Below are 27,944 nucleotides of genomic sequence, written 5' to 3'. Positions count from 1 at the left end.
TCGTAGTTTACCCAGAGGAAGAGGCCATATGGACCATAACCATTGCTGCGTATGCCGCTTGTTTTAGCTCTTCGTAGATGTGGACGATGAATATTTCTGATAACTTTGATCTAAACACGCAAGTACTCCACTCAAACATTATATGAACAAAAAGGAACCACTAAATGCCATCTCACACGTTGAATTACAGCATGAATATGCCAGCGGTGTAGCCGAAGAGAACCTTTCACAAGGTGCATTTAGCGATGCAACACCCGAGCCAGTTAAAGATTTGGCCGGGTGTACATTAAAGTGGACACAATAAATCCATATAGATAGTGCCCCCCATATACAAAATTAAATGCTAGTTCTCCTCTGACCATGGCTAACCTGGCATATGCAACTGACTTTAATAGTAAAATATCTCTCTCATGCTAATTAATACAATTATACACATTTCATGGCGGCAGAGTACAAGTGTATGCTACCAACTACAGAAGCCATACACTCTTGAGCACCGAACTACTTTCAATCAAAACATAATTGAGCGATTAATCAACTGCTGACGTGCAGCTGCGGTATGTTTTCGTGTTTTCCCCTTGGTACCATCAGCGTGCGAAGTGTTGTGTAGAAATCAACACAGGAACACTGAATTGCAATAGGGAGAGAAAAACTTCCCGATGACTACAGACAGGCGTCATCACAATGCCAGGTTTGTCGAACTTTGGTCACCTCCTGCTAGCTGCCGCTCCCTCTCATTCCAGTTGGAAATGGCAACAGCCATCTTCCGCTTTGGGCCGATGAGGCTGCAGCACAGAGACAGGAGAGAGAATGTCACTGTTCCCATTTGAAACACAGATTGCATAACAGGCATTCATACAACTCACCACACCAGCCACATTACCTGACATAAGCAAAAGTGTAGATTCCTCCAGAGTGTTATACAGGGGCCTTCCATGTGTCACATGAAATTCTGTGCCTTTTGAGCACAAGCTCGCGGTGCCTCGGCATTCGGTCACTATACTGACATCTTTTTTCATACCTCGGAAAACAAATCAAAGGCTTTAAAATTTCAAAAAATTTTACTAAGGCTTTTTTCACTATGGAATGTATCAAACACTAGTAGGCACATTGTTTTAAGTACCAATATTTTCATTTTTCAACTTCATTTTTCCTAAAGCGATTGTTGCTGTTTCATTGTAGAATTTGTTTTTTAGGTTTTACTTTCGGAATGTTAAATGTCCTGTTACCATGTTGCTGCTAGAAGAAGCATGCTTTTTTTTTCCTTCGTTGTATTTATGTGTGTTCTTTAGTTTTGCCATTGCATGCAAATGCTGCCTCCCTATGTGATATCCTCAACTGAGGGCCTTTAAGAGTGCAGTGAATACCAATAATAATATAAAATTCAGGGGACAGTTATGCTCTGCCTTAAGGGCATGACAAGATAGGTTTGATGGGATCCCCTTAGCACATCACTTCGCAGACACGAAAAACATCATTTATTTTATGTTATTTTTAAATTTTGTTTTATTATTATTATCATTTTCATTGACAAGAAGACACAGGAGGTGAGCTCCCTTCAACCAAGTCGAATAAACGTTCCTCAGTGGTCGGGTGGCAGCAGCGCATGCCCAGCTCACAAACCAAGGGGCAGCAGTTGCAGTCCTGGCTCAAGCATTTTTTTTTTCTCCACAATTGCTTTTACTTCTTCAGAGGCACTAGGTAATAGCGGTGAAATGATGTCACGACCCTGCAGACCAATCAGGAATTGTGTAGTGACGTCATCACCGTTGCACTTTGTGATCGCTGTGAGGTGTTTGAATTACCAGCGTGAGGTCATGTAGTTGTGATGTCATGACCCTCTCGACCATTCCCGATTTGCTCAACACGCCAATACCAATCACAGTGGTTCGTACGGTGAACAGGACCCTTTAAAAACACTGATCATCTTAGCAGCGTGAAGTGTGTCACCCACTGGTAACCAGGTCAGGCCTAGGGTTGCTCAACAATTGCTTCAAATGGCCTTCGCAGAAGTGAAATGCCAGGCTACTTGCAGTGTCTCTCAGCAGCCCAAGAAACTAGCTGTAAACAGTGACCCACAAGAGGGTCACCATTTTGGAGCACAACGGAGGTAAGCAGCAGATGACCCATCAGCAGCCTATGATGCATGTAGGTCTAAAAAAGGGCTAAAAAAGGGCTAAAAAAGGGCTAAAAAAGGGCTAGCGCTGAGTGAACCTTTCCCTGTCATGCTCGAGAAGGAGTTAGTTGTTGACAAAGTTAATGCAGGAGAGAAAAAAAAAGAGAGAGAATCGAGTCAGTCCTCACCGAATGCCTGCCTGCTCGAGCTGAGCATCACCGAAGGTGAGCAACTGCTCCAGGCCAATGCCCTGGGACTCAAGCACGGGCACGTACTTGGACAGCCCTAGATGGCCGAGGAAGTCGGCAAGGTTGCGAACAGCTGACTTCGGAGGCAGGCTAAGGCAGCTGTCTGCAAATGTAGTGCGAGCAAGAAAAAGCATGCTCTGGACAATGATGCTATCCGAAGGTTGCTTTAAGCCCAAATTCTGTCCCAATGCTCCCCTTAACGTTTGACTGACGTTGTGCTGAACCACAGTTCCGAAATGGCACGCAAAAGTATCCTTTCAATCTTTTAGTAATGACGATACATGAAAGAAAAGTCCACTATACTCAAAAATGAACTTATTCCAGAATTCAAGGCTGCTACAATAACTGGAAGTGCATCCAACATTTCCACTGCCTCTAATTCCGTTACACCAGGCTTTAAGGCTGGAATCAATTATAGCTAAAAAATTCTGCTGTACTGATGTACAAAAATCAAAACAAAGCTGGTGTACTATAAAAAGCTACAGATGCAGCGTTGTCAACTGTAATCAAATAGCTTTTTCTCTATCCTCCCTTTTCAGTGCTTGTATGAAATAATATTGTGATTCTGAAAGCTCAATCTTTTTGATGTGAAGCAAAAAAATGCACAGACGCGGTTTTACGCTCGACTGCAACTTAAGCTTTTGGTGGTGTTCTTTCCCCTTTCAAGAAATGACAAATCTCGCTATTTCTGGGGACTTAATAAATAGGGACGCAAAATGTGTGGTAATTCTGAAGAAAGAGGTAGACACTTCCACTAACTCAAGCCGTTTTCGTGGCACGACCTTAACACGAGAGCAGCGTTCACACACAGCTGATTTCATGCCACCATGTTACAATAAAGGAAGCCCCCGATGCAAGGTGACTGTGTCAAGTATTGTAGCAACTGAGGTTAACTAACACTGCAGCTCCTATTTCTGTAGATTACTGGCAGCTGCTTTGCCTAGCATTAACTTTAATGCAAAGCTGTCAACAATCCTTGATGTTGTGTTCACAATCACTCATGTAAAATGAACATAACACATTACCAGAATATCCTACAGTCAGTCTCTTCTTCTACCAGCATCCTGAGACATGCAGAACACATGGGCCATCCACATGCTTAAGTCATTAGTACTGAAATTCTTCCACATGCATTTCAGTGTCTGACGCGATACCTTTAGTGGGTTAATGCCCATATATGCAGAACTAGTCATTCTCTACTTAACATTCGTAGAAGACAGCGAGTCCTCCTACCACTGCCAGCGCAATAGCGCAGCGGTTAAGCAATGTGTCACTCCACTGGCAGGTGGCTGTTTCTATCACAGCCACCAGTAGGGGACTGTGCGACTCATGTTGCTCAGGTAGTAACACAGGTTGCTAGGCAATGACACAAGATCTTATGTAGGTATGGATGTACGGTGACAATACTTTTGGTCGGTGTTGGTGAGTGTATAAGTTTTTTTGCACTAATATCTCATGAAATTTGAGGTACATTTCATTTCTACGGCACCTTCAGCAGCGAAGCAGGCCACGCCAGATCCGCCGGCAGCCATCAGTCAGCTAGGTTGGCTTCGCCTCATGACAAGTGGTACACCGAATGCCGGCTTCCCCGTATGGCAGCGGTGGTGCTTTCAAAATAAGCATGCCAGACTGATCAACATCCACGACACCCCTCCCCTCTAGTCACACGGTTCTACAACATGTTCAAGAACATATTCACATGGCTAACATAGCCAGCAGGTCTCCCAGGCTGTGCTGCCAACACGGGTCAGTGCGCGAAAAGTAATCCAGGAGGGCCGTTAGGAGAAGTGCTACTGGCAGGGGCGCAGCATACCGTTCGTGATACCTAATGTTCCGCTGATTGGGAATTCGATAAACAAGAACAGTAATGCTATACTTTTGCATGCGACTTTCAGGGGATGTCCTGACTGTTCTATATAAACAATAATTCGATATACCCCATTTCAATATACCTGCATCAACTGCATGGAGTTTTAGCATACTGTAATTCACGTTCGCGGTGGAAGAATTTTGTGACCCACTTCTGCAAAGCGCCAACTGTGGACGTACTACCTTTGCTTGGCAAGGAGATGCATGCGCAGTTAGGAACAGGAGTAAATGTACACCTTTTTTTACTGTGCACGCATAATTGGCTCTCCCAGAAAGTGGATCGCGTTAGGCTAATATACTCTCTAATGCCAGAAGGTGGTGGAATGCAAAAATGGCCCACATGAGAATCGAACAGTAGAAGCACGAAGACCGGAAAAAAGGCACAATATCTAGAATGTGTGAAGTGAAAGATACAAGAACACGAGACAGGGCATCGAAGATGGAAGGCAGAAACTTTAACCCGGTGTGCTCCAAACTAAGGCTAACTACGAGCAACATGCGCAGCAGCGATAATAACGGCACAAGCACGGCATCACAATTAAATGGGCACCTGAGAGGTATTTTTTTCTTTTGTATGTGTTCATTGTGTTTGTTTCAGAAAATTTAACCAGCGTGATCTCTACAAATGTGCATACACTATGTACAAACAAAAAGTGGAAAGGTGCCTAAAAGTGAATAAAAGTTCAATTTTGTCGGCCACCATTTTCATCCTATATCAATCGAATAAACTAATGACCCATGCGTATGGATAAGGCAGTACTCCTACCACATCAGCTACGGTCATTACACCTGTATTTGGGCGTAGCGTTAGAGAAGTTTTAAGAAAAGCCCTAGTAGCATGTAGCAGGTTGCAAGCGTGGTGCAACTGTTGCAGGCAGAGCCATATATCAATATATGGCTCAATATATATAAATATCAACATATGGCAATATATGGCTATATCAATATCAATATATATTGTTACGGGCTTAAAAAAACGCAGGAAGGGCACGGCAGAGAACGAAAGAAGAGGAAGTTGACAGTGTTGTGCCCCATTGGACGCTGATCCCCGCTCGCCAATTCAACCGCTCGCCGCTGGCCTGTTGAACCAGCTAGAACACCCCGGCTGTGAGATTATAGTCGTAACAATATCAATATATCACTCAGGCTGCAGAACTTCCACCACTGCCGATTATCCAGAAGTGGCATGAAGACTTATCTTGGCTGCAGGGTGGCTGTGCCATGATTAGCTAAACAACTTTCCAGGAATTCCACAGGGAAGCACATTGAATTGCTACACCATTGCAAACACACTGCCTCTCTGAACAGCCCCTCAATGCTGGTAGCGCAGATGAAAACAATAACGATGAGTCATGGTTACGGCGATCGACTATTGAGCTGCAGGACCTAGGCTCAATCCTGGCCAGCCGCATTTCGATGGAGTTGAAACGCAAAAGGCACTTGTGACTGTGCAATGTCAGTGCACGTTCGAGAACCCCAGGTGGTCTACATTAATCTGGAGCCCTCTACTGCGGGATCCCTCACAGGCCATCTGTCACTCTGGGACATTAAACCATACAATTTACAATCCGAAATTCAAGCGAGCTTAGCTCTATCACAAGTAGTGCAGGCTGAGACACTCAGCTTTAGTGGTTATTAAAGGGTAACTGGGGATAAATTGAAGTTGGCTTGTATAGATAGATTAGCGCACTGTAATGAGAAACAATGGGAGGCAACACTTAAACGATAACTGCATACTTCTTAGAGATCGACGAGCTTAAAGGGACACTGAGGAGAGCACTATTAATATTTTTTTAATAGTAAAATCCGATAGTTCGGCATGTCATGGCTTTGTTGCCACTTGGCCGGCAGCGAAAGATGCATTTATTTCTAAGAAATTTGGATTCGAAGTTGAAAAAGTTTTTCCCGCCGCTCTGATTCAAACTTGGGATTCGCCTATGACGACACAGGACTAAGAGACGTGAAACATGACGTAACGCAGACTCCGTGATTTCTGGCTGCCAGCAGTGCGGCCTAGCAGCAGCCGAAAAGAAAGCTACCGCCGGCCGCACATTGAAGGCATCTATCGGCTATTGCCGCCGTCGCTACAGTCGCTTCGATTACGTTTGCACTGGCGTTTTGCCAGCGTTACGATTGATCTCGTTCTCGAAGTCGTCAACGAAGTTCTCGCAAATAGACACCTTTAGCATACCGTGTACCTTGTTACCGCTAGCGGAATACCGGAAGCCCGCCTACCGCCGGAAAACAGGCGCTGATTTGTCCCGATGCTTCAGGAGCGCGCGTAGCAGCCGGGCACGTCGCGCCATCTGGCGACATCAAGGAGATTTGCGCATGCATTGGCTGCGCCTCAGTGATTCATGGTTTCTCGGTTCCTGGTGTTGCTAGAACCATTCGTTCTAGCAACACTGTTTTGGCCTATGATCTCATCACGCTTGTACTTGCGAGTTTGGCCTGTGGCGGCGATACCTGTATTTTGGTTCTTGCTCTTTTCTACGTTACAAGAGCTTTGTTGTCAGTATGAGTGGCGTTTTTGTAATCAGGAGCTGGTATTCTGTCGATACAAGCCAACTTCAATTTCTCCTCAGTGTCCCTTTAAAATGGTAGAATGTGTGAAACTTGCAGGTAAAGCATGCGAAGTCCTTTTGGGCTAGCATCTGAACTGGTGACATAATTGCTGATTAAAATAGCAACGGCCCTCAAGCTTCCCTGAAGTGCACAACGCAAAGTGGGGGGCGTCTGACGATGTCATTGAAGGTATCAAGACATTTCCAGCGCATAAACGCCTGCTTTGAAGAAAAAAAACCAACACCACAGAAGGCGAAGCCCGCCGAGCATTGTTTGGCAGCATACAATGAGGCACAGCAGGGTGTGGCTGATGGCAGCGGTAATTTAAAATTATATCTTCCGTGACATCGCACTAAGTTTACGTGCACCCCTCCGGTGCCTTTGAGGAGAAGCGCAAAATTGAGTCGTCAATTCCGTCACTATTTTAAATGCTATTGCAAAAATACTTGGCATACTTTACCTAGAGCCTATGAAGATTTGAATCCTCTAATATTGCGAAATTCTCAAAAAGCGATGTAGTAGCCCTTTAAGCTCCGCATTAAGGGTATGACGTGATGGCGTTATTGGGTTCATGACCATATATGCGAATGTGTCATTTTTTACTTAAAGTCAGAGATCCCTGGGAGTCCTCATACCCCTACTGGCGAAGGAACGTATAACCGGAAGGTGGTTACCGTGGAAGGATACGGAGGATGCACACAACGCGAAATTAAATTAAAAGCTGTTGCTAAATCTTGCGTTGCACAGTGGTAACTGTCCTGAGGTTTTCTTTTGTGCACAGATCTCTGAGGTTACAAGCTACACCATCATTCACTTGGAACTGGTGATCACGAAGTCTTTTTCATCACTGACGTGAAAGGTCTGAATTGCATGGAGGGATAAAAAAGGTTCCATTTCTAAATCCAATTTTCTCACCAAGAAGTACTTCTCTTGCTGGCAAAACAAACATCAACATAGCCATAGAGGGGTGAACGATCAAATTTTATTGTGAACAAAAATTGAAGGGGTTACCCTCAGTGGCCCCTTGAAGTAAGAATTTTTCAAGGGCTAGTGGGTTGGAATGTTTCTGGCCTTGTGGAATGCTTCCCAGACAGATCTCATAAATGTTCTACGACTACGCAGCTTGCTGAGAAACTTTTAAAGAATAATTTCAGACCAGCGTGACCTTTAAAGTGAAAAACAATTAAAAGTGTCCGTCTTGAAAGACTAACTAAATTTTGGCGTCCTCTACCGCTTCACTCCAAAGAAGTGATAGTAACCACTGTAATGTATCCCATTTAACAGGAGTTTCTGGCTCTTTTGAGCAACACTGACACTCAAGTATACAATAAAAACCAGTAGATGTCATAAACACAGCAATCAATATGAAAAATTTGAAAATAAAAGCAGTAAAAGAAAGTGAATTCCTGTTGTTTCTACACTCCACTTGCGATTTGCTTCAAGAAATCTTAGCATTAGCCTCTGAATGGTGCAAAATATCAGGGCATGAATTCACAATGTTGGAATGGCTTTCGACTGCATAAGATGCGGTGCTATTTTAGATCTTGCACTTGAACACATACAAACAAAACATAAAGAAGACACTCCTGGAACTCCAGACAAAACCTTATGAACCAACAAAATACAAAGCTCTTTCACTCACGGTGACAAATTCTTCTATGTTATGTTCAGTTCACAAATGAAGGGCTAGACATTGCATAGTCCCAACCGTATACCAGGCTGTTGGTAACAAGACAGCAATGATCCCAGAAATTTATTGATCATCTTTGAAAATGCATCATTTTCATTTCCCATGCCTCAAGCTAGCACATCTGTACTGTTTAATTCCAGCAAGCAAGTCAACAATAATCGCAAGATTGCTCTGCTCAAGGAGATTCATGCAAATGGCTGTGCCAAACTTTCCTCATCGATAAGAAATACTAGTAAAAATTTAGTTTTATGTTCTCAAGCAACATTCCTGCCATGAGCAAAATAAGGAAATTTAGATTTTGCAGTAAATTAAAATTTCCACCAGGAAAATTCTTGTTTTCTCTTTGGCGAAATAATGCTATAGCTTCTCCATGGGCATACACATGCTTGCAAATGTCCCAACTGCCCGGCCACAACACCAGAGACAAACATTCACTAAAAGAAGACCACGATGGGCAATGACAGAATGTAAGTAAAAAGTAGGAAAAGTTACACAACAACAGCTAGGATGGTCCCCTTTGGACTTACATCTCAAAATAAAAACGCAACGAAAAAAAAGGCACCTCTTAAAAATAGGAGAAGACATTTAAAGGTGCAGCGAAGAGGAATCCGAACTCGTTTTTTTGCCGCGGGAACTCAATCTACATGTTCCGAGCATTCTTAGAAACTTCGATTTATTGCCCTGTGTGGCCGATTTCTCTAATTAAATCGAATTAACGTCCGGCTCCCGTTTTTTTTAATTCTCCGCGTACGGTGGGCGGAGTCAACCAACGCGTGGAGTGCCTTTCAGCCAGCTCCGTGGAGGCTTGCCGCTCTGCCATTGGCGGAGTAATACGTAGTAATCTGTAGAAGCAAATAGTCCGTGCATATTTTTATTTCTGCATGCTTAATTTGCAGCTACATTATCTGTGAATGAAACTATGTATTCATGGAGACCTAAAAACAAAATAAAGCGAAAGCAAAGCCTCCACGAAGCTGGCTGAAAGGCACTCCACGCGTTGGTCGACTCTGCCCACCGTACGCGGAGAATTAGAAAAAAAAAAAAAGGCGGGAGCCGGATGTTAATCCGATTTAATTAGGGAAATCGGCCACACAGGGCAATAAGTCGCAGTTTCTAAGAGTGCCCGGAACGTGTAGATCGAGTTCCCGTGGCAAAAAGACGAGTTCAGATTCCTCTTCACTGCACCTTTAAGCTCTGCGTAAAGGGTATGACGCGATAGCATTATTGGGTCAACACCCAGGATTTGCTGTAGAACAGTAGCCTTAATGCTATCACGCTAATAAATACACACACACACAAAAAAAAGGCATCTCACTAGGACGAGGTGATGTCCCTTCCAAAGCGAGGTTGGTACAACGACGGACCAAACTCTCTACTTCGGGGGTCCTCTTGAGACCTGCAGACATGAACCATCCATTAAAATCCTTCGGTTATTCTTCACTGCACTGCGAGCCCAAATCTTAGAAACAAAGCATACACATGTGCAAGCACATAATGTGCACCCAAACATTTTTATTTGCCTCAGTGGCAGCTATATGCATTTCTTCAGGTACTGTGTAAGAAGCCATTTTTTTTTTTCTTGCAGCAGCTGCATGCAATGCCACTGAAATAGCCCTTTATTACCATTAAACTGGAGCCACACTACTAGATTGCATACATTGCATACGTGAGACTGAATACGTCCTTGAAAAGGTATGTCACAAGTTCTCTGCCTGCAACTGCAAAATAAGAGCTCACAAATGCAAACGGCATTTCATCTGTGCTTCGTGTCCTTGCCATCAATGGTGCTTCTTGGCGATGGCCACATCAGCTCAGCCAGTCCCAAATCATGCCTCTGCCTTTTTTTATTGCTGGGTGATGCTCCTGTTTTTTCCGCCCTATCCCAGTGCTCCTCAGTTAAAGGAAAATGCTATTTAATGCATTCAGTAGCCAGTATTATTCCTGCCCGTCTCTCTATGCAAAAACCAGTTCATTTTAGACAGTGTAACAACTAGTGCAAACAAACATATTGTTCAAACTTGTATGGTTGTAGAGGGAAAAAAAGAAAGATGACAACCTTCAGACCACAAGCTCAGCAGGTATAAAGTTTCACTTGTAAAGCTCCCCTCTGTAACTAAGTACTAGGCCTAGTTCATAAATACAGTATATAAGAAACCTCAGTTTCTAAAACTAAGTCGTTTAATGTTAGCTGCTGAGAAAAAATATAAAAAAGCTAACACTTTTCACATACAAGGGGGTAGAGAATTTATTATTTTGCCATTTTATCCCTCCATACATCAAGGATCCCTAGTACAATGCCTCTTTGCTCTGACATTCAAATCCGCAACACATGCAACGTCGAGAGATATTGCCTATGACAATAAAGTGATGTAAAACTTTGATAACGGAAGAAAAACAGCATGCTAACAAAAGTGCAGTGAATATTATCCACACAATTACAGAGTCCTCTGATGTAGATTTATGCAAGTACCAAGTGTGCAAGGTATTTCAGAACACTATTCCCTACCACGACAGATACAAGCAGATATTTCAGAACACTATTACCTACTGCAACAGATACAAGCAGTCTCACCACATCTATCTAGGCATGCAGCTTCATGTATACTGACACCTCATCATTCATACTGTTCCAAGATGGAAGCGTACAACTTGATGCAGGAGATAAAATGCCATGCTTTCCTCATTGCCCTGCAGCACAGCACAGCAACTAAGAAATTGCCGCCTTTCTGAATACAGAGAAGTCTTCCGTTTACAAGGTGCGGAAAGAACTGATGTGCTCTGACAGTGGCGTGTAGGCACCTCATCAAAGCTTGCGTAGAGTCACCTCTCGTTAAGGCAGTTAGTGGCCAAAGTTCTTTCCATCTGAAAAAAAAAAAAAAGCACAGCACTCCACACTTCTCAAGTTTCTTCAGCTTGCTTAGGAAGCGCTTGGACCGGCACACACGATTCTCCGGGGTTTTCTCGGACATGAATTGCCCTCTCCTAAGGACGTAGGAATGGTACCTGAAGTCCTCGTGTACAGTGAGCCCGGCAGTCGACACTGCAACTTGGAGCTCCTCTGCTTTTGATCAACTTTCCTGGGTTGTCACTCACAACGAATTGCAGCCACTGGAAAAAATCACGCGTTGTAGCAACACCTGACAGCCGACTGTGCCTTCTGCTCTTTTGCCACAAATGCCACGTCACCGTCAAACCACATCAGGTCTTTTCGTACAAAGTTAAGTGAAAGACCTTGCTACGATCAGAAAGGTGGCAATTTCCAAGTTGCTGTGGCCAGGGTGACAAGGATTGCATGGCGTTTCATTTCCTGCTTCAACCTGTGCGCTTCCTCGGAAAAAACTGCTCAGTATGAAAGATAACGTGTCAATATACAAGAAGCTGCACACCTAGATTGATGTGGTGAGGCCGCTGGTGCCCATGGTGATAGGGAATAGTGTTCTCAAATACCATGCGCCCTGTAGCTCCTAGTCAGTGGCACAGTAGGAGACACTGTGTTGAAATGAAACCAGCAGTGTCTACTCCCCTTGGACAGTAACTGACGCACTGGGACAAAAATGTCAGCACTTCCAAAAACTTTTCATAACGTTCTCAGGCAACTTAGGCTAACCATATTTGAGCTCACAATAATAATGGCCCCTTAGATGAGCAACAGTGTATGCAACGCAAAATAAAATATCAGTAGTGATCAAATTTAAAAAAAATATCATTAGATGCTTTATATTACAGCAGTCTTGATCGTGCTGTAAAGAAAATGGCTTCTTGGCATCTCTTACCACAGGGCGATGTTTTCGGGATGTTGTCCTGGCGTACGGGGTACAATGTGTTCCCATTTGTTATGACCTGCGCGAACCTTGAACCCTGGGGAATAAGCCACAAAGATAAGGAATGCCAACACCTTAATAAGCAGCAAAAGGATCCATCAAAGCACAACCTTGCAACGAAGATATAGCAACCAGTTAAGACCCGCTTAATTATTTACAGCTTTTAAGGTTCAAAATAGGTATAAGGTATCGTAAGTACATAACTTCTAGCCTGAATACTTGTGATTTTTCCAATCACGAATGAGCACTCACTTGAAGAAAACAATACAGCTGCAAAAAAAAAAAGGAAGTTATGAAACTTGCTCAAAATCCCGCTTACAAGAACAAGCTTTTGTTGCGCAATGAATGCATTAAAGGTGCACTGAAGAGGATTCTGAACTTGTCTTTTTGCCGCGGGAACTCTATCTACACGTTCCTAGCATTCTTAGAAACAGTGACTTATTGCCCTGTGTGGCCGATTTCCCCAATTAAATCGAATTAACGTCAGACTCCCGCCTCTTTTTTTGAATTCTGCCTCGTACGGTGGGCGGAGTCGACCAACGCGTGGAGCGCCTTTCACCCAGTCCCGTGACGGCTTGCCGCTCTGCCATCGGCGGAGTAATACGTAGTAGTCCGTAGTAGCAAATAGTCCGCGCGTATTTTTATTTCTTCGGGCTTATTTTGCGGCTATATTATCTGCGAATGAAACTATTTATTCATGGAAAGCTAAAAAACAAAATAAAGCGAAAGCAAAGCCTCCACGGAGCTGGCTGAAAGGAACTTCACGCGTTGATCGACTCCGCCCATCGTACGAGGCAGAATTAAAAAAAAAGGCGGGAGCCGGACGTTAATTCGTTTTAATTGGGGAAATCGGCCACACAGGGCAATAAGTCACTGTTTTTAAGAATGCTAGAAACGTGTGGATCGAGTTCCCGCGGCAAAAAGACATGTTCAGAATCCTCTTCAGTGCACCTTTAAAGCAGTTCAGGCATCTAACTTTGGTGGCATGCTTTCTTTTTTTTTTGACATTACTATACAAGATCCCCACGTGGTATTCGCCTAGTTCCCTCAAATAACTTATAGTCGAATTTCTTCTCTCATGCGGTGTCAGTTTCAGTTTAAACAGCTCTGTGATGTCAAAGTTCCGTATAGGTCATGTGAGGGATGAGAAAACTGCACTATAATTGCATGATACAGGATGACTTTAGTGTTGTAGTGAATTAGAGTGACGAAGCAGTGATTATAATGCAGTCTTTTCATGCCTCGCGTGACCTATACGCGACTTGGATGTCACAACCATCGTTTTGGCTGTTGAAACAGAAACCGAAACAGCTCGACAGAGAAATTCGATTATAATTTATGTAGCGGTCGTAGGTGAACATCAAGTGGTAAGCCATGTATACTGATGCCTGACACATCCCTACAAAGAAAACATGCACACAAAAATTAGTTGTCTATACTCCTTTAAGCAGCTTTACTAGAACTTTTCTTCTGAACATGCACTCAGGTGAATGTCAGTTGCACTGCTGTGCATTTTCATATGTCAGAAATCTATTCAACCTGAGGGATCCACTCTGGACCCTTACCGATCACTGCAGCCACTCAGCACGCTTAAATTTTCATTGCGCAGCACGATATTGTTGCGCACAGCTGGAATGTAGTCACAATGAAACACTACTGCCAGAATTTAACTGCTTTACGACTGTAATGTGGACCTATCCGACAAGCCAGAAGTCCCTATAAAATATGAGGCCAACAACGGCACTCATCTAACAGGCTGTCAAATGAGCGCAGTGTGCAGTCGTAGTTAGTGAGGAAAGCAAAGTGTTGATATAAGCTTCCAATGACGACTGAAGCAGCACATTGGAGTTAGAGACAAAAAGCCTGTGGCAACTTGCTCAAAGTGTAGCTCCTGAATCCTATAGCAATGAGATTTGGTGACACAGAACCACAACATGCAAAGAAGAAGAAACCCCGCTGGTAATACTGGCGATACTAGCAACTATTTCCTTGCTTGTAACCCTCCTATGGCTTGACGATGACTAGATGAGGTCATATAAGAAGGCACTAGAAGAAATGTGCTTGCTGTGCCCTCTTGAGGTGCACAATAGTAGGCTCTAGACCACTGGACGTATATGTAACACTACAGCACTGGACCAGGCACCAGCCACATCATAACTATTGGCACAACAAAGTGAAAGACGGAAGTAAAGTTTTAAAGTACATTGGCACAGAGCTAAATGTCATCAATATCTGGTAAGGAAATCGGCAAACACAATACCACAGCAACACAGAGCCAGCCTAAGCCCCTCATCAGCACAATGCAGTACCTAATTAATCACTCCTCTGTCAGCATTATTCTTCTAGGTTAAGTTTGACATCAAATCTGTTAACGTCGATACAGTGAGTCCTCTGTTTACGAGAAAGTCTCATGCCACTTGGAGCATGGAATATCTACTGGCAGAGTTAATCAAGGTTGCAGTCAAGTTCTTGTAGAGCCTTGTAGTTTCAACCATTAACTCCAAATACTGCACTTCTTGCAAAGTGTCAGCCAAGCATACACCATCATTCGTGATTAGGTAAAGTCTTTGAAGTCTTGCAAAGCATGCAGCTTACGATGAAATCTCACACAGACACACCAGTGCATCATTCTTGATCAAGTAATAAAGAAACGAAAACCATGCCCCACTGGTCAAGCCAGTGATTGCACTGTTCATTTCTTTATTTTGAAACCAGCATGCTACTGATTGAGCTATGGACACATCACAGCAGCATACACTAAAAGAAATTAACGGTGCAGTTATATAACACATAAAACATGTCAAAGGAAGAAACTGCTTGAAGACCAGAAAAAGAAAGATGACAATTATGGCCGAGAATGTAATTAATAGACATTAACAATATAGACCTTTATATGTTTCAAACAATACTGCACTTAATTCTTCTTCTGGCTACAGAGCATGCTGCAGTTCTTACAAAATGTGATTTATGAAGATTCAATTACGGGCACTGAACGTGCTTAATTTTTTTTTAAGCTTCAAAGCCAGAATAACGACAACTGTATAGCTTTGTAATACTACTAATTTGCACTTAATTGTCGTAATGAATTACAATGACCATAGCCAGGCCTTATTCTGAGTGTCTCTGTATGCATGCACATGCCAAGCACATGACTGGTACATGACTCATTCCTAACCACGAACAACCACCTAACACCTTGCTTCACCCAACAAGACCTTCTAGGCGAGCTTATGTCAGTGCGGCACTCTGAAATGCGGTATACTCCTATTAAACCACAAATATGGAACACACCAGAAAATACAGTAAAACCTCGCTGATACGCACCCAATTCATATGATTTCCCAGGTCACAGGCTCAAAATCACGGACAATTCAAATTGCCGTCGAGCTATATTTTTTTTTGGCTAACGTGTTCCAGGATAACACAACTTCCTGGCTACCACATTCAAAAATTTTTCAAATTCTTGGCGTGTGATAAATTTAGAGGTCAAATGTGCATGTGCAAACACACAACTGGGCCAAACCTGGGGGCACGCGACATGAATAGCTGGAATGCAGTGGCAGTCAACTGTCATGGTGGCTTCTCTGCAGTACTTTGATGTAAAGAAGCAAAGCACAAAAAAAAACTGTGCTTACATATGAGCCGGCCGTTCTTGCGAGGATTGAGGAAAAAAAGAGCTGAAAAGCCACTGCGTTTTTTTTACTCTCCGTCTGATGTGATGTGAAGACGTCAGACGAACAGAAAAAACACAGCGGCTTTTTCGGACAGCCTAAGGGCAAGGAGGCGAAGCATCTGAGAACTACAACAGTGCGCTTGCAACGAGTGAGCTTGGTCTGGAGAACGCGGAGCAAAAATGCTGCAATAGTCAGCCGTGGCAGTGGCTTCCCCGCGGTGCACTAGAGCAAGGAAGCGAAGTATCTGTAAGCGAGGAAAAGTCCCCATAAATTCTGCCACTGCTGTCGATGAACCTGCCGGATGTGCTGTGAAGTTTCTGCCCCACCAAAGAAAATGCAAATCTGGACTGAATTCTGCTAGACCAAAAAGGGAACCGTTCAGAAATAGCGCTACAGAGTGCTAATCGAGATTTCGTCAATGCATGCCTTTGTACCCACTTCAACAGCTACATTTCTCAAAATTACGTCGTTTTGATTATAAGTTTTCCCTAATAAGTTTGGAATAAGTGCGTAACAATAAGTGTGGAACAATAATGCCTCGGAAGAGAGCGTCAACAACTTATCAACGGATTAGAGAATGTAATGCGGAGACAATGCATCTGCAATGTGTGGCTGAAATTGCTGAAGAGAACCAATGGTGTGCGGCAGTAGATGCTGAAGCGAATGCTGTCACATTTCCTCTGCATCAGTCCAATCGACTACCCCTAAAAGAAGGGCAAATGTGCCAGCGCACCCAAGTTGCATTTAGTTTAGCCAGGTAAATCGGGGGCCATTTTTTTTTGTTTTTTAGAACATATCAGCTAGGTTTTACTGCATTATCAAGGAAGATCAGGGCCAAAACAGTGATCAGAATTTTACACCTGTTCCTAAAAAGCCAAGAGGTCATGGCCATCAAACCATCAAGATTGAGTTAACGACTCCCAAATTTGTCAAAAGCAGTGTAACAAAGCAAAATAACCACGGCTACACTGTGTTTCACCAGAGATTACTAGCAACGTTCTAGGCATACTGGGTGGTAGAATAGAACTGCCCTCGACAGCAAAAACTCACAGCATTCAAGAGTATCTCCACTATACTGTCATGGTGGTTCTCTGCTGCTATGCTCTTTGGGCTGTGTCCACTGAACTGCTCCCTGGAATTAAAAAAACACAAAGTTTTCCAGGAAATCGACTTGAGGTTATTGTAATCATCAACTACTGCCAGGTGTCAGCGTTTACTACTCATTTCAATTTCACACTCTTGCAGCATGTCGCTGAGTACACCACGAAGTTTTTTTGCTTAATTTCTTTTCATCTGGATTTCAGTCATGTGATTCTAGTTTACATTATTTTTCTGTACCTAATGACTAAGTCACATTCATGTGAAAGGAATGCGACATACAAAAATAATTTGAATCATGCTGTAAGTACTAACAGCAATGATTCCAAAGAGGACAATGTGCCCTGTATATACGAAGATGCCCAACGAGTGTCGCAAAGCTTTTCCTGGAAATGTATAATAAAGTATAATAATTATAATAATAACCACACATGAAGATTACACGCATGAAAATAAAGCACGGGAAAAATTCATTTCCAAATAATGTGACTGATTTTTGTAATCTGAGCAACAATGACAATACGATGGGATGATCACCCTCATGCAGTTAGAGATGGTCAGGTTGCTTCATGCATATAAAGCAAGTGCTTGCTCTAAGTTGGCCTGACTATACTTTCCAAATAAAGTAATGTTTGTTTCTCATGGCTGCAAACAAAAACACTATTTCACTCGCTGAAAATGTCTCTACACATGCAATATTCACTGAGGCAGGCAACACAGAGTTATTTACAGCAGCAGAAAGCTACATTCCCATGCCAATGGTAAACTCGTATCTGGTCTGGTCAGGCTACATTCCTCTCCAGCCCAAGTTCTAATGTATCTGCGCGGCAAAATACTCAATTAGCACCAACCCTCAAGTCGCTGTTAGCAATATTTTACAACCCTAATGAAGACAAATTTCGAATTTATAGAAATTCACCAATTTTCCAATTTACACTGGTGCCTCAGAAACTATCTAGTCACGCAGCCTATGCTGTTACATACCCCTGAGAACAGCAGACTATGAATGCTCAAACTGTCCAAGAAATGTTCTCAAACACTAAATTTTAAATATATTGAAACTGTTTTCTGTTTAAAAACGTTTAAAAAGTTTCTCGGGCTAGCAAAGGCTGAAGGTTAATCCTCTCGCTTTCACGCAAGAGGATTAACAAATTATGCGAAATATTCCTTCACAGTGCTTGGAACCTGGCGAAATTCTTGGTTTGTTTTGTTGGGGTTTAACGTCCCAAAGCGACTCAGGCTATGAGAGACGCCGTAGTGAAGGGCTACAGAAATTTTTACCATCTGTGTCAGAAGGTTAATCCTCTCGCTTTCACGCAAGAGGATTAACAAATTATGCGAAATATTCCTTCACAGTGCTTGGAACCTGGCAAAATTCTTGGTTTGGTTTGTTGGGGTTTAACATCCCGATGCGACTCAGGCCATGAGGGACGTCGTAGTGAAGGGCTACAGAAATTTTGACCATGTGGGGTTCTTTAACGTGCACCGACATCGCACAGTAAATGGGCCACTAGAATTTCACCTCCATTGAAATTCAACTGCTGCGGCCGGGATCAAACCTGCTTACACGCAGTTGATGTTGACGCCCAAGTCAACGAGAACCTGCACCACCTCAGTGTGGCCAAAAAGAGCAGCATGGAAGAGGGCTGTGCAGTCTTCATCGTCCCTTGCTTCAAGGTCAGCCCCATACTTGGTCGTCGAGGGAAGGCAGTGAGACGGGTGGTGAAGTAAAACAGTAAAGCAAAAGAGGGCAACATCAGCACAACGTGAAGGAGTATGCGTTGTCATCAAGTACAACAGAACAATGTGCACATGTAGTTTCTTGCTATATGAAGTGAGAAAAACTACAGCTTGAAATGAAAACTTAAAAAGGTGCAAAAAAAAAAATTCTGACAAGGTCCTTAAGAGTGTTCAAAGCATCTTGGCGCACACTGCATGCCATGGAGGAATGCAAAGAATTCCTGAAAGGAAGTTGTTCGTAAGATACATGATGACTAGTTGCCCTCTGAACGAGGTGCACAGGGTTTATAACAAAGAAGAACAAGAGAAATAGTCGTTTGCAGCAACACGCCACATTGGAAGCGCCCAGGGACTACACTACCTATCTTAGTTGTGTTTATAATGCCAAGTGCCTACAATTCACTTTTTTCAAACAAGCCTCCCACCATAGGTTAAGCTTTCGATGAGGCGTAATTATCAATGTGTTCGGAATAGAAGCAAAAACTTGTGACATGTATTTTCCGACTTTCTTTCAGACATTTTTAGTGTGTGACTTAAATCCTTTCACAAACAGCAACTGGGGAAAGCAGACAGTAAGTGACATCACCAAAATGTTCTTACAACTCCACTGTGACCTCAGCATCAGTCAGAAGGACCAGAAGCTAAGCAGAGTTTGAAGCAGTCTTGGAGGTCAAATGTGGGATTGCCTAAGGTATGTACCATGGCCATGCTCTTCTAATACATATCCATGTATCATAGTTTCTCATTGCATTTAAAAAATTCGCTGTGGCTTAGCTTGGTTAAGCCCGGTAATTGCGAAAGCAATATCCGTACCTACACCATGGTACAGCTGGTAGTGTAGCTGGTGATGGTGCTTGTGGTTAGACTTGTGGTGATGCATCGGTTATCCAATCCAATCCAATCCCATCCAATTCAATCCATTCCAATGCAATCCAATCCATTTTAATCCAATCCACTCCTATCCAATCAAATCCAATCCAATCCAAACCAATGTAATCTACTCTAATCTAATGTAATCTAATCTAATGTAATCTAATCCAATCCAGTCAAGTCCAATCCAATCTAATCTAATCCAATCTAATGCAGTCAAGGTGAAATGAAGGTCAGTGGTGGTCACCGCCGCGGCACGGCAAAGGCGTGAAAGTGCAAGTAGTATTGCTTTCGCAATAAAATGCCAGAAATTGTTTACCACTGCTCACAATAAATGACATTTTGGGCACCACTAGGGAAGCACTGAAAGGAGACATCTACTTAGCTTTTATTACTATGTCACTAAGAGAATATCCTGTTCTCACAGATGATAGTAAATCTTGAAGCCAAGGCATCATAATATAAGCACCATACATTTGTCATGTCCTGCACTGCATACAAAAATCAGCTACTGGGTAGAAGAGATATTAATTTGTAATTTTAAAGACCACTGGCTAGTTTTAAAGAGTGTGCACTACTGCCACAAAATATAAAAACCTGGAAAATAATGCAAATCAGTGCAGGCATACATTACCCAAAGAATTATCTATACTTACTATTTTGTTAATGAGTATGAAGGGACTAAATCTGGCATATGCACACCACTGTGATCAAGCAATCTGTACAAAATCATTTTCACTGTGATAACACAGATTGGCAGTTCACAGGACTGACCGAAGGGTATTCATAACAGAGTGACACAGTTGGCCATCTAGAAGTCTGGAAGGAATCCAAAGCCTTTTAAGCTCAGTTTGGAGAGAAAGCAGGGCATGCCAGAGACAAAAATGGAGTGCTCATGAAGCCACACCAGACATTGGTTTTAAACCAGGCTTCATTAAAAAAGCTTTGGCATTTTCCCAGGATTTCACATGAACAGGCCGATATCCTCCCTTATAAATGAACACTTCGTGACATGCCACGTAAGCGAGCATTCTTTGGTTTTTGAAAAACATGTTCAGGAGACACAAGCACTCAGTATCGTATCATGGCTACCGAAACAGCAGGTATCAATTAAAGCAAAAAAAGCGAAAATTAGAAACTGATTAAGATACTTGCATCGCGCCTAGTTTAACACTTTAAGGCGCCATGTACACATCTGAGCACATAGTGAACTCACATCTTTGAAGAGCGTTAGCTCTCATTACTTACGTTTGTCAAGGACGTTTCTGTCTGCAATGAAGGTCTAATTGACCAAAACAGTAACCACGTGACCACACTATATGACATAGCAACAGTGGACACATAGCGTCTCAATTGATACCTATAACTGATACCTGCATTTTCAATCTGTTATAAAATGTGCCAGTATAGCGGCCATCGAAGTGGGACCCTCCCGGGACCACCATCTGCATAAAATGTGGGGGCCACCCGTTTCATGCAGAATGATCCAAGTGGTGTCAAATGACTTGGCATGTTCCTGAGGATGAAATTATTAACTGAGATGAAGCCCAAAATACATGTGGAATTCGCAAAGACGACCTTTCCGCCTCCAAACCATGCATTTTGAGGACCTTCAGATGCTCATTACGGCCAAACCGTTTGTCGCAAGGGGTTATGGATGGTGCCAAATTATTCTTCATGTTGTGACGGACATGTTTAAAAAACTTATCAACTGATATAAGGAGAAAATATGCCAGAAATAGTGGAGGTGGCTGAAAATCGCAATAGTAGTGCAAAATTCATGAGCTAGATGGCGCTGCTTGTGTCTTAGAATGGACGTTGCCAGAAAGGACATATCCACAAATGTTTGGATTCAGTCTTCTCTATGTTTGCTGAGCACACCGATGTAAACACTCAAAGCTCCCGCAGCTAATGCTCTTAAGTCGAACACAGAGGCAGTGTTGGTAGAGAATGTCTTTTTAGAGTGTACTACATGTACCATGTCTTTGCTTCAAAGTGCTTTTTTTTTTATGCCAACCATCGAGAGCTGTAAACAATATTCCTAAAAACAGTGAGCTCGGCAGCACATCTTTTGGAGTGACTCGTGAAAAAGGAAGGGAAAAAGAGGTGTGTGGGAGCATGTTAAGCTGGATTTTTCGTGCCTGGAATTCAACCAGTTTGAATGAAATCTGGCTTGAAAAGCTCTGGAGGCTAACTGCCAAGGCCCGAACCTCAGGGGACCTTCCCATTCCTCAATGCCATGATGCTGGATATCATTTGCTCCCTGACTTTCGAGCATAAGGTGCATCTTCAAAACAAGAAAGAGTTCCACGACCTTTTGGGTGTTTACCTTTTACCTGACAAATCCTGGTATCCCGATGCTACAATGTTCAACCATTTCAACACTCAGCTAGTTTTTGTGCAAGCCTACAAAGAAATAACTGTTGGGGTTCGGTGGCAGAGAACTAACAAACAGCTTTCCTTGAGGCCAGGTAGGCAGGCCAATGTTTGTTTTAATCGAAATAATAAGGGGCACCTGAAAGCTCTTAGTTCACCTTAAAGTCTTTTCTCCCTATCTCTCTTAAAGGTGCACTGAAGAGGAATCTGAACTTGTCTTTTTGCCGTGGGAACTCGATCTATACGTTTCGAGCTTTCTTAGAAACTGCGATTTACTGCCCTGTGTGGCCGATTTCCCCAATTAAATCGAATTAACGTCAGGATCCCGCCTTTTTTTTTTATTCTGCCTCGTACGGTGGGCAGAGTCGACCAACGCGTGGAGCGCCTTTCACCCAGTCCCGTGGCGGCTTGCCGCTCTGCTATCAGCGGAGTAATACGTAGTAGTCCGTAGTAGCAAATAGTCTGCGCGTATTTTTATTTCTTCGGGCTTATTTTGCGGCTATATTATCTGCGAATGAAACTATTTATTCATGGAAACCTAAAAAACAAAATAAAGCGAAAGCAAAGCCTCCAGGGGACTGGGTGAAAGGCGCTCCACGCGTTGGTCGACTCCGCCCACCGTATGAGGCAGAATTTTAAAAAAAAGGCGGGAGCCGGACGCTAATTCGTTTTAATTGGGGAAATCGGCCACACAGGGCAATAAGTCACTGTTTCTAAGAATGCTAGGAACGTGTGGATCGAGTTCCCGCGGCAAAAAGACATGTTCAGAATCCTCTTCAGTGCACCTTTAAGGCTGCTACTGCATTCCTTGTTTTCTGCCGACTCACGAAGGAAGAAATCTAACAAGAACCTGCGCAGCTCAGGTTTGCCCACCTGGTACAGCAAGGTGATGCAATGGTGGTGGCCATACATGGCGGCAAGGATGGCAGGTGTGCGCCCTCGACCGTTGCGCTGGTTTACATTGGCCCCATGTTCAAGCAACAGCTTCACTGTCTCCCGCCTGCCTGAGCTTGCGGCATACATGAGAGGGGTCCAGCCACCACGATTCTGCGCATTCACATCCACTGGCTGGGTAGCCCCATTGCTCCTGCACAAGGGTCCACAAATCATGTCCATCAGACAAAATCAAGAAAGAAAGTGAATCTTCTAAACCAGAAAAAAAATATACCTTCTCGAATGCAGTATTCTATGAATTTGCAGCTTTTCTTTGTTTATTACGTTTCATTACGGAGGTCAATATTTCAGCCACATTGCTGGCTTGTGACCCCTAAAGCTACTGCATTTTTCTTGTTCTTTCAGAACGAACACAGTAAGTGCTTGCAGAACTGTGGTAGCAAAACATGAGCCTAAGAGCGAACCATAATTTTACTGTCAGGTAGCGCAGCTAACAAGAAATGTATACAAAAGTAAAGAAAATTCTTCAATATATACTGGAAATACCAGACCTCTCTGGTCTCATGCTTCAGAATGGTGGCACATGCTGTAGCTATCGGCCGTTGAAAATGAGCCTTCTTTGCACAGAATTTTTTAGTATAAGAAGTTTCACACAAAAATTCTTTTGTAAAACACTACCTCCTAAACCGCATCATCACCTTCGTTTCTGTAACCGATAGAGCTGCTGAAGGCAGGTCATTACTCTGCTACCTTCACAACTGTAGCAGAGCTAGTGCACTGAAATGCAGTAGTAATAAAAACTCTCAAACTATTGACCCATTCTTGAAATTAAGAAGCAGCAATAACAATTACTGCATCACTGTCCACAACCAGTATTTTACATTTGTACGTACTTATAGGCCCTCCTGCATCACATAGGCAGAAATGGCATACTCTCAAGGACACCTACTGATCAACACGCATGTTTTAACAGCTTAGGTCCACCACTATAACATTTTTTGGGGATATTAAGACAACAGAGAACATTACCCTACAAGTACTGTTTCCATACATTATTGTACTGCTGTAAAATAAAGAAATCCCCATATCAAATATTGCAGCTTTATTTTCTTGTACTACAAAAAAAGCAAATATACTGAATTTCACTTCTGCAAATGTTCATCATACATAATGGAAGATCACATTCCCATGCACCGCATGAATGGCCACCTATGGTGGGGTATGGGGCAAGACAAGATGTGCATGTTTGACTGTGGATGCATTACCTAAGAATATTGCATGTACAGCTCAAAAAGCTCTATTTTTCACACACATCTTGCTTGATAAGAAAAAACTGTTAGAGAATTCTTCCTATGGGCTGATGCATGGCAGCTATTTGGAGAATGAACGCACTACACGCCCTTTTCATGAGCAAAAATACTTTGGGGTAATTAGTTTACTAACGCATGTGCCTAAGGCTACTTTCTGTACTACAAGTCTGCATGGCCAGTTCATCACCGACTTACTTGCACCTGGGGTTACATGCTAATTGCAAAAAGACCAACATGTACAGGACCTCTCCATTGCAAAACAGATGCTTACAGTGAAAAATGTCCACACATTCAGATGACGCACGCATTCTGCACAAATGAGTGTTTTGTGGAGATGCCATTCTCTGACCCCACTGAGACGTACACTGCTACAGGCAAATCCCATTTTACCGTCTATTTCAAGAGACACACACAAGATTTCCCTTCTGGTTAATGGCAGAGTGTCATTTTTGAATATCAGAGTGCAGCTGGCTGGGATGCAATAATTTCATACAATTCCTGCCCTTAATTTTGATTGAGGACAAATTGAAGTTGCCATGTACCGACAGTCTACCGCATTCTCATTACCAAAAGACACTACTTTCCCTGAAAATGGAGCTTTTAGAAACCACAAAAGGTCAAAAAACGAAATACAGCTATTGCTACCTACAGCTTGTTTTCGCACACAAACTACGGTGATGTTATGACGTTTTGTATGCCGATCTCTGCGGCTAAGCTACATCGTTATTCGATTCCCTGCGATGATCACAAAGTCCTTTTCTGTCCTGACGTCACGAGTTTAAATCGAGTATAGGGAAGAAAATGTTTCCTCCTTAAATCCAATTTTCCCAGCTATAAATGTGGTCTTTAATGCCAGAGAAGCGTAAATACCCCCAGAAAAAGACACAGAATCGATTTTTAAAATGAACAAAACTTTAACAGTCGTCCTCCGGGCCCCTTCCAAGGTCGACATCTTGCGAGGACGTCAATTTGTTATTAGCGCAATCTTGCAAAGTCCTCTTGTTTCCGTACTGCTGAAGTGGTCAAATTTTAGGCAACATTTTCATGCACAGGTCAGGCTGCTACAAGAACTAGGTCTAGATAACATGCATGTGAGACGCTTCAGTTCTGATACTTTACTCACTTCTCTGTTACAGAAAAGGGTGACACTGGTGACCATTTACTGAAGTATGTGACTGCAGCCGTATATAATCTCAATGGCAATCAAATAATATTGCTGTGGAACTTGCCAAGGTTCCATCTTACTTCCTAAAGCTGTTGATGATGCAAAGCATTAAGTAAACTGCTCCTAACAGCTTCCACGATAAACAGCTAATGTTGAAGTCTGTAGCATTTCCTTTTTGCTAGCTTAAATGATTCCAAACAGACAAAACTAAAGTAATTTAACAATCACTAATACCGCAGCATGAGACGATCTTGGTCCAATGTTTAGGGGAATCCTTCAAAGCGGAGTAGACTTGTAATGAGGGAGTAAATACTCATTAGCATCACCCCAAGCACAGCCATAATACACAAGGAAAGCTCACTACATGACTTGTGTTGACTTCCGCACTTAGCTCCGACAGGGTTACTAATAAAGAAAGAGATTGAAAGAGATAGGGTTTAACGCCCTAAAGCGACTCAGGCTATGAGAGACGCCGTAGTGAAGGACTCCAGAAATTTTGACCACCTGGGGTTCTTTAGCATGCACTGACATCACACAGTACATGGGCCTCTAGAATTTCGCCTCCATAGAAACTCGACCGGCACGGCCGGGATTGAACCTGCATCTTTCGGGTCAGCAGCCGAGCACCATAACCACTGAGTCATCGCGGCAGCTACAAGGTTAATAGTGCAAAAACACAAAGGACGAGGAAAATGGTTCTTACAGAAAACAACGGTAGACAACAAATGAAGTTTATTGGTCACAGGAAAGTGGTACACCTGAACAAACCAGAAACGCATGCACTGAAAGCATTCTTTTTCTCACTTCTTTTCTTACTCAGCACAGCAACCAATCTTAACACCTTGATGAATGAGAGTGTACCACTCTCCCGTGTCCAATAAAGTTCAGTTGATATCTAGTACTGTGTCCTGTGGAAACCTTTCCTTTGTCCTTCATGTTTTCACAACAGTAATCAAGACAGAGATATTTAATAGGCACTAATTAGGCAAGCTTTCAACTTCAGTCATACTCGTGGAGTTTAGCAGTTTCTTCAGTTGCCCTCTGATTTCTGCATCAAAATAATCTACCCCTGTGCACAGCTACGCTACAAACAGCCATCCAGTTCGGGATGTTAAGAAGAAAGTCTGTTTTATGGCCATGGCAGCTACATTGCAATGAAGGCCAAATACAAACATGGTTGCATAAAGCATGATGCTTGTAAGAAGGAACTTTTGTGACAGTAACCGCAAAGAATGCATGTGCAAAACAGGAGGACACCTATTCCACATGTGTGGTACGCTGTTCGCAGCAAAATGGATGCTGCATACTACTATAACTGTAGCAGCATGATATGTAAGTGCATGCTGCTGTAACTATATAGTTATCATTGACATAACTGATGTAATCATCACAAAAAGACACAGTCATAACATCCATAAATGTGATGTGCGAACATTAACAGCACCACTGATAATTATCTGCTATTACTGGAGAGCTACAGTAGCATTAAAAATAAGTCAAGTAATCTATCGGCCACTGCACCCATTTTGTGCTGCACAAAATCACAAACATAAGCAGAAGTGGTCTTCCATAACACAACCAATCAGGCCACTTTTCCATCACTAGTCCTGCAATCGATTGGGCAAAATGAATTGCGCACAATAACATCGATGGTTTTCTTGGCCACACAATGCAACGGCTGTCAAAAACCGTCTTCAGTGTTCAACACATTTAACTCTTCCCGCACCTCAAAAACGTGGCTTTCACAACAGAATAGGCGCATGGCACTAACTTACCGCAGACCAAATCGCAACCACTAAACGTTTGTTTATAGATTTCTCGTTTGTACCGCTAACTGCGTCGCACTCCGAGTTCAGCCGCTGCCCATGCGCGACCGTTACGAATGGAGGCACGGGCTAACCACTCGTAAACAGTGGATGCATACAATTACCACTAGGATAACTATACATTAGCTTCAGCAGCCATTACAGACTTACAACCTAACTTTCTACCTATACGCAAATCTCGCCATGTGCCAACGTTCAATCACCGAAATCTGTCATTCATGTCCGAACAACAAGAGCAAACGATATCTGGCAAGTCCGAGGCGTGGCATGAACGTCAGTCAGAAGAGCATGGCGCCACTCTATTTAACGCGCCGACGACAAGTAAGTGACGGCGCCATAGCAACATAATAAATACTCGCCCCACGCTCAAGAGCTCTCGCACAAGCGATACGCAGCCGAAGTTTGAAGCTGTGTAGATATCGAAGGGAGCGGCGCTTTCCAACACCTCCGTCGACAACGCCGGCATGTCAACGTCAACATCTTCAACCGAATCCATTGCAGGGATGACAACAGAACGTTGCACAAGCGCAGATGATGTTTTGGCGGAGAGAAAGAAAAGGAAGGGGCTAGGTCAGAGGAAAACTGAAACGCAAACGCCAACACACATCACTGCGCTCCAGCTTCAAGCACCGCTGGTCCGGTGGCTTCCACAAATCACTCACGTTACTTTCGCTTTACAGTG

General features: G+C 43.0%; 1 protein-coding gene across 1 annotated transcript; it reads right to left on the bottom strand.

Annotated features, from left to right (window-relative positions):
* Positions 1-192: 192 nt before the first annotated feature.
* LOC149339512 (uncharacterized) lies at positions 193-27,944 on the bottom strand. The gene is made up of 8 exons (XM_089548274.1): positions 27,622-27,944; positions 22,941-23,154; positions 18,649-18,770; positions 17,034-17,115; positions 12,262-12,346; positions 9,804-9,884; positions 2,305-2,467; positions 193-785 (listed from the first exon to the last, which is right to left on the bottom strand). Exons 1-8 carry the CDS (start codon positions 27,756-27,758, stop codon positions 680-682), a joined length of 990 nt encoding a protein of 329 aa, XP_089404400.1. The 5' UTR covers positions 27,759-27,944; the 3' UTR covers positions 193-679.

This window comes from Amblyomma mixtum, chromosome 6 (genome assembly GCF_055824585.1).
Source record: "Amblyomma mixtum isolate Tamu chromosome 6, ASM5582458v1, whole genome shotgun sequence".
Lineage (NCBI taxonomy): Eukaryota > Metazoa > Arthropoda > Arachnida > Ixodida > Ixodidae > Amblyomma > Amblyomma mixtum.
The sequence above is the reverse complement of the archived record's forward strand: the minus strand, read 5'-3'. Positions and strand labels throughout refer to the sequence as shown.

Bases quoted from the DNA above. Each gene is read 5' to 3' on its own strand.
- LOC149339512 (XM_089548274.1), bottom strand. From the start codon at position 27,758: ATGGATTCGGTTGAAGATGTTGACGTTGACATGCCGGCGTTGTCGACG. The intron at 18,771-22,940 runs GTGGGCAAACCT...TCGACGACCAAG, and splicing joins GCATCACCTTGCTGTACCAG to TATGGGGCTGACCTTGAAGC. The intron at 2,468-9,803 runs GTGAGATGCCTT...CTACATTTGCAG, and splicing joins AGGGACATCACCTCGTCCTA to ACAGCTGCCTTAGCCTGCCT.